Source organism: Anoplopoma fimbria, chromosome 2 (assembly GCF_027596085.1).
Source record: "Anoplopoma fimbria isolate UVic2021 breed Golden Eagle Sablefish chromosome 2, Afim_UVic_2022, whole genome shotgun sequence".
Lineage (NCBI taxonomy): Eukaryota > Metazoa > Chordata > Actinopteri > Perciformes > Anoplopomatidae > Anoplopoma > Anoplopoma fimbria.
This window is the reverse complement of record NC_072450.1, coordinates 31,969,649-31,977,313: the sequence shown is the minus strand read 5'-3', so window position 1 is coordinate 31,977,313 and position 7,665 is coordinate 31,969,649. Positions and strand designations below refer to the sequence as shown.

General features: G+C 41.2%; 1 protein-coding gene across 1 annotated transcript in view; it reads left to right on the top strand.

Moving 5' to 3' along the window:
* Nucleotides 1-1,100: 1,100 nt before the first annotated feature.
* LOC129106637 (adhesion G protein-coupled receptor G3-like) overlaps nt 1,101-7,665 on the top strand; it is a 7,494-nt gene continuing 929 nt past the window's right edge. The window contains exons 1-10 of the mRNA XM_054617945.1: nt 1,101-1,273; nt 1,553-1,613; nt 1,930-2,017; nt 2,227-2,355; nt 3,045-3,209; nt 3,305-3,359; nt 3,453-3,544; nt 5,043-5,161; nt 6,326-6,609; nt 7,544-7,646. Coding sequence (XP_054473920.1) covers nt 1,168-1,273; nt 1,553-1,613; nt 1,930-2,017; nt 2,227-2,355; nt 3,045-3,209; nt 3,305-3,359; nt 3,453-3,544; nt 5,043-5,161; nt 6,326-6,609; nt 7,544-7,646 — 1,202 coding nt within the window. The 5' untranslated portion in view covers nt 1,101-1,167. The remainder of the gene's footprint in view (nt 1,274-1,552; nt 1,614-1,929; nt 2,018-2,226; nt 2,356-3,044; nt 3,210-3,304; nt 3,360-3,452; nt 3,545-5,042; nt 5,162-6,325; nt 6,610-7,543; nt 7,647-7,665) is intronic.

The following is a 7,665-nucleotide window of genomic DNA, read 5'->3' as shown; positions in this document are numbered from 1 at the left end:
ACTACCCCATCCTCTACCTCTTCTGCATCCTCAACTCCACACAAGGTCTGCTGCCCGTTCTGCTCCTCTCTGTTCAAAGGTTCTTTAACCCGTCCACGTGTAGACGGGTTTGTCTTTGTCAGGTATATTCTCTTGTAACTCCACTCATGTTTTTATGTCGTTTTTTGTCAAGGTTTCTTTATTTTCCTGTGGATCTGTCTGTCAGCCAAGAAGCAGAGGAAGAGAGACATGGAGAACAGACTGACTTCCACTCCTGTGAAGACTTCAGATGTCAAATTTGATTAGATTGCTATTATTCCACGTGATGAAGCCCTGGTGTAACCACTGACAGCACAGTGACCGAACCTCCCACATGTAACCCTCCTGACGTGTTTGCTTGAAAATCCCCTTAACTTTTGATGTAAACATTGTCTTCTGTAACTTTAAAATGATTCCTTACATAAACAAGCTTTTTTTGTGTGTGTAGCTTTAAATGTTATTTAAGTACAACTGTGGCCTTAAGTAACCTACGTTAGAATATTGTACATGTGTTTCTGAATAAAGTATAAATACATCAGAATAGAGTAACGCTCACGTATTGCTTTCAGCGAGTGGTTTACATTCCTTCAAATCATTATGCAAAGCTTTAAAATGACTCATAAAACCTATCAATGCGTTTATTGATAATCATGTCAATGGCATACTGTGCTGCCAACTGGAAAACACAATGTGACTGCAGTATCAGTTTCACTTCCCTAGCAAGCTGCAAGTGTCATTACTTATTGAGAATTGCGACTTTTACAACTTTTTCTCTTGCGTAGGTGCATAGGAAAACTGTAACATTTGGAAACTTCCTCTTTTCTGTAAGCCCTTCGATCTTATCTTGAAAATGTAGTCATGGTAAAAATATAATTTCTTTCTATGTACAATTAGTCACATTGTAAATGGTGGAGGTTTTATTTTTAACTCTCAGTGATAATTCAGTATCATCTATAAAATGATTTTCACATTTTGTCCCTCTCATGAGCAAGATCAGTAAGATTTCCTATTTCGGGCGCGTCGGTTACGTACCACTTCTGGTCTACGTGAGCTGCCCAACCTCAGCTCAACCACCACCATGTGACATATGTAGATGTGAAACTCCCTGCTCATCAAGCAAAACATCAAGCATGTAGAACCCCGCTGTGCATGGAACAGTCAAATAATCTGTGTGTGACTAAGGAACGGAGAGGCGCGATGTGGATTTCTCTGCTTCCCCTCACACTTGTGTGGTTGTCTACGACCCATTCTTTCGGTGAGTTTATTGAGTCTTTATTTTATTTTATGGCCTTGTGCTTATGAGGTGAATACCACTTTAACTATTGGAATATTAAGATTGGAGAGTTTCAAACCAAGAAAAAAATAAAGTCACTCAAGGTCCACTGCAGTTTAGGAAGACACTTACTCAACCATTTGTGCAACACTTAAAAAAAACACAGTTTCGCTGGGTATGTGGTGATCAAAATGTGCCCATTACTCTAGATATTGTTCAGTCTTATTTTCTCATTTTCCTTTCTCTGTCACTTCTCCGTAGCCCGGGCAGAATACTGTGAAACAGTCTTACAAAAGTGTCAAAGCCATGTCTCCTGGACCAGGTAACCCACACTCTTTTAGCTTACACTAAAGAATAAATGTGGCTGTCCCCTGTTGTCTAATGAATGCTCTGACATTCCCTGAAATATAATAAGAAAATAATCACAACATATGTCAGCCTTTTAGGGAACCAAAAGCACATGACTGTGTATTTCTCTGTTTATACCACAGTACTATGAAATGGCTGTGTGTTGTAATCATCCGAATAATGTCAAAGGACAAAAGGCAATGCATGCTCTTTCTTCTCCTAAAATGAATCGTTATTGAAGTTTATGTTATCTGATTGGATGCTGAAATGTGTGAAACATGCGTTGGCAGGTGCTATGAGGACAGCATTGCAAGCTGTAGACTAAAAGGCCGTTCAGCGGTGAACTTCGTTCATCGGTGGGTGAACTGGACGCAGGAGGTGAGGTCATATTTTTGGGGGACCTGTTGTTTCATCCGGCTCTCAAATAATCTGAAAATGTGCATTAATGGTGCTAACAAATAAGCAAAACAGAAGAAAAATCGGGGTTCAGGGGCTTAGCACCACTGTGTCCTCTTTTCTTTGAACGTGTAAGAACAGAAGTTTATTTTCATAAAATGACATTTTTTGTTTTGTGTTATGGTTTTTAGGCCGAAGGGAGCCCCACTCCTCATCACAGGGTTCAAATCTCATCCGCAGCTCTCCGGAGAGGCAGAGGAGCCGTGTCTGAGGACGAGGTGCTGCTGGTGGCCACTGTGATCAGCAGCACTTTCTTCAAGGTCAGTAGCTCTGAAACGTTTCATTTCAATGCAGATTGTTACGAGATTTGGGAAAATGTTAAAGTGGCTGCAGGTCAAGAGTTCAGTTCATGTTCTTGTACAGCAACACTGGCTTCTACGTCAAAGGTATAAATCCCCCAAAACAATAGAAATTGTCAGCACTGGCATCCCCAGGCTTTCCTTGGTCCCAAAAAATAAAAGTTTTCTATCAAACGGCCTAAAGGCGACTGGAAAAATTTAATTGGATTTCCATTAGCCAACAAATGGATACAAGATGATGCTACACATGGATTTTCAGAACGTTTTTGCGGACATCTATTCCCTTTTTTCTTCTGTCTCTCTGTCTAATTCGGACTCCGTTGAAGTCTGTTTGCACTGATGTGCCGCACTCCTTAACGCCATTCGACAGAAACATTACTCTTGGACCAAGAGGAGCCAAGGGAGATGAGTGTTAAAGACAATTTTATATTGTTTTTTGGGTGAACTATTCCCTTAAGTTAGCTCCCTTCTGTTTAATTATGCAAAGCTAGCATTTTCCTCTTCATGTTGATTTGCATTGATTTCCATAAACTCTGCACACTCAGTGTCAGCCAATAATGAAAATGGCGCAACAATTGATTGAAGAAGCTGATTCAAATTGAATTGACCACAGCCCAGAGTTAATGCCATGTGTCTTCTCTGTCATGCAGCTGAGTACCCCCCCTCAGGGAAGAGGACGCAGGATACGAGTCATACCAGACACACCAGTGCAAGGCACTGTTCTTGGGGAGTTAGTCCTGGCAGTGAGGGCGGGGAACCATCCTGTCAAGAACCTCTCACAAGCCATCAAACTAACCTTCAAACACAACAAACAGGTAGAAGAACAACACCGACCATGAGGGCTTCCCAGTTTGAGAATGTTTCATTCTGCTTTCCTCTGATTTTGAATACACTTTTTTTTATGTTTCAGTTGGAGGACGGGACTTGTGTGTTTTGGCAGGAGTCCCAGCTGGAGGATGGAACAGGTAGGTTACTCATGGCGGCCTACAGTCTTTTTTGCTCTTCAATGACATTTTTTTTTTTTACCTTATCATATGTGTGCGTGTTTGTTTTTCCAGGATATTGGAGCAAAAGCGGCTGTGATACCAGTTACACAGGGAGTGGATTCATTTGCAGCTGCAACCACCTGAGCTTTTTTGCTGTGCTTGTGGTAAATTAATCATTTTTGTCATCGGCCACATGCTTCTCAACGTTAAACAGAACCATCTGAGAGACGTCATTGCGATCTGTTTGAGAAAGGGGCAGGGAGTTTAGAAAAAAATACTCGACAGGTGACTGGATGAACCGTCTGTCAATCAAACTCTGGCCTAGGCCAGTTGTGAGAAGAGCGGAAACATTTTCTTTCGAGAGTGTTGTTTATTTGGAGAAATACTCTCCAGTTCAGATAACACTGATGCTATTGCAGCTAAGCTCACCTCTTTAGGAGTCGCCATTGTTGTGTTGAACAAACAGTCCGCGTGTCGTTGTGTCACACACACACATAAGCCACGCCCCTAGTTGCCAGTAGCTTCTCACAGGACGCTGATTGGTCCGGTCATTGGCTGGCCGGACATAAACGCATTACTTGATGCTTGACAAGATGGATTATCGTGTGATATGTGATCCCGCAATTAGTGCGTGATCTCATCATGTGTCGAAAATCCATCTGCCGTGCAAGGTAACACGCTACCAGCTGTGCAAATGAATTTGCCTTTAAAGGATGTTTTCATAAACACAAGTGTATGGAATGAATTAAACAGCAAGTTCAAAGGCCCAAATGTGAGCCACAAATGTTTGCAAGCGAGCCGTCAATTCAGCCTGAGTTACCGCACAGAAATCTCAGAACCAATTGGCGATTGCTCTGGGGAAGAGAAGCCTCTTGGGGGCCAAGGGGTTATATTCCTGGGGTTCCAGTGTGGCCAGCGATTATCCAAGCCAGCACTTCATTTTCAGTGCGCTGCTCATTGTTTACAGTCATATTAGCAACTTCAGATGCAAGATTGGAGTTGGAGTAGAGAGACGACGTAGCAGCCAGGTCACAAGCTTATTTTAAACCTATAAAAAGTTTAGTCGTTGTCAGGAGATAGCCAGTGGATTCTGAGATTTACATTTCCGCCAATGAGTTCTCCCTCTTTTGCTCTCCATGCAGACTGTTTACTTGCATTCAACCAGGGCCTGCTGGAAGGTGATTGGTCAATACCACTCAGACTCCAAACCGAAATCAGAACGATTCTGATACCGAAATCTAGTCCAGGCGCCTTCAGATTCTACATTAGAATAAAGAATCAATATATAGAGATGAACAAACTGATCTTCACTCAGTTGCTGAACGATTATAGGCTGTCATTGCTTGAGAGTAGTTTTGTCCCTTTGGGAAAAAAATTGTCATTAAAATGTAGCACAATTTTTTACACAATATCAAAAAAAAATAGGCAAAAGAAGAATAAGGCTAGCCACTTCAGCCAAATTTTTTGTGTGTGTGATATTGACAGATTGAAAATGCATATAAAAACAGGTAGATAGAAACATACTTTATAGAGGCATAGAGTTTTACTTAAGACACATCTAAATCAATATCTACAATATACCTACTGAAGAGGCTTCCATCAGACTTCTGAACTTAAACTACATTTGAAAATTAATTTACATTCCATGTTTTTCCCTTCCAGAACCCTGTGCTATCAGTGGATAAAAGTGATGCTGTGAACCTTAGCTATATCACCTATATTGGATCAGCACTCTCCATCTTCTTCACAATCTTCAGCTTGATCATCTATATATGTCTGCAGTGAGTTTGACTTAAAATCATGATTTACTTGGGTCTAGAGTGAATTATATTAACATATCATAAAATATATTTAATGTTTGGTTTAACAGAGATGACATTAGGACTTTCTGTAAAGAAAGTGAAGCAATATGTGGCTGTTACTGTTAGTGTGTGCCATTACTGGATTCATTTCTTCTATGTTTTGTCATAGATGTACTTTGACCAATTCTGTTTCACTTTATACACCTGGTACGATTTGCTTGGTCAAAATAGATTGATAGATCTGAACAAGATTAGTGCATAGAAACAAGTATCAAAAAGTAAAGAAGTATTCCCTTTGAAGTGCATGCATACAACGTGCAAATTTCTGTAAAAGTATGCACAATGGGTGTAATTATAAGTCATAAGTTTGACATATGTATTGCACCTTGCCAGAGTTACAGAGACTTGGAGATAGTGTTAGAGTCCAATGATGTCCATACTGTGACAGAGCAGGGATGAGCTGAGGAGTTTGATGGCCGCCGGCTGTTAGTTGGGGTTATGAGTATTAATGTGTGCTAGTTTTGTGCCAACAGCTGCAGATATTGGTGAACTATGTTGCACACGTTTGTCATGCCACATCATGGGTAGAACTCTGTGGTTGATGTAATTCTTTGAAACAGGAAATAACTGAAGTAGACCTCTACCTAGTTTGTCGTGAGCATACACTGATGATCCGTTTCATTCCGAAAAGTCAGCTTTTTAAAAACCAACATGGCTCAGTTCAAAATTTTGTTTAAAAACAAAACTCCTCATCTCTTCTCTGATTTTGACATCAGATGATTTGCTACCACTTCACCTCATAGTGATGTTTTTTTCAGAGAGAGACTGAAGTCTCATATCTTACTGGATTTAAATTAATGCCTGCAGTGAATAAAAAAAAAGTGTCCAGGTCCGGTATGGTATGTCAGAAAGGTCAAAGAAAGCAGAATCAGGACAAAGTCTCACGTCAGTGCGGCCCAGTAAGCTGACAGCCTGCACAGCGTTCAAGCATTAGCTTAACTCTTTGGGTGAGATATGTGGGAGTCTCATGGGGCTGTGTTGATGTATAAATACTTGTAGAATACAGGTCAGTAATGGCCATATAAAGTGCATCTGCTAAAGACTCAATACAAAAAATGATCATAATACCCCCTTCCTTTCCAGACGGCGGCGTCCCGAGAAGGCTATCAGCGTGCATTTGCAACTAACTGGAGCACTGCTCTGCCTCCACCTCAGCTTCCTGCTGTGCTGCTTCTGGGTGGTGTGGCAACCAAACGAGAACGAGAAGGACTTGGTTTGCCAGGGTCTGGGTCTCTTTTTGCACTGGTCCCTACTGGCCACTTTCAGCTGGACGGCCCTGGAGGGATTCCACCTCTACCTTCTCCTAGTCCGAGTCTTTAACATCTACGTCAGGAAATACCTGCTCAAACTCAGCCTGGTGGGATGGGGTGAGTGGAGCCTGGTTAAGACGGTGCTCAAATACCCTGAGTAAACAGCTTAATGGAATAATGTTATTTATGATTTATTGTTCAGCTATGAAAAAAACTTCAATTGTTTTTTAAATGTAATATTAGTGGCTAACAGCCATGTAAATACTTATAATAAATGGTTGGTTAGTAAACATGGTTCTTTTCACATTTTAGAGCAATTTCAACCAACAGCATTGTCTTAAATCTTGAACTCTCTACTGACCAGCAGGGGCGACTCCTCTGCTTGCAAAAATGTGTCTGACTTTATAGAAGTCTATGAGAAAATGACTCTACTTCTCACTTAATTTATTCCCTCAGTAAACATTGTAAACATGAGGTTAAGGTCTTAATCTCTAGTTTCAAATCGTCTTCAATACAGCATGATGTTCATTTAGTACATTATGGTCCATTTAGAGTCAAATAGACCATAAAGCAGAGTATGCTTTAGGACGTGCTTACTGTTATTGACAGGATGCTGCCTATACCAGAGCCGTATACGGCGTCACTACCTTCTAATCCGAATATAGTAGCTTCCATTTATGGGTTGCAAAAAAAACAACATGGCAATGGCCATAATCCAGGATTGCGACAGCGAAGTCGCACAGCTGGAGGCATCCTAACGGCAGTCCACAAACCAACGGGTGATGTCACCATGACTACTATGGTTGACTCCTTATTGTATCATGCAAAGTCAGCCCCCCCCCCCCCCAAACTGGGTGAGGCAGGCAGCAGGGGCTAAAACCCAAAGGCCCTACATGCACTGCGTTTCAGTAATTCCATTTATTGCATAAAATATGATAGTAGTCTGGTAAATATTTAAAAAACGTTATGTTGTTCTGTCTGTGTGTACGCAGGCATAACCGTAGACAGGGCTTGTTGAAGTAACCTCAGAATCTGTCTTGTCTCTATGCAGGTCTCCCAACAGTGATTGCAGTGGTTTGTGGGTTTTCAGGTGTTTATGGAAAATACAGACCTGAACTGAGAGACGCCAAAACCCATAATTCAACAGCGGAGATGTAAGAAACCAAGATCCAT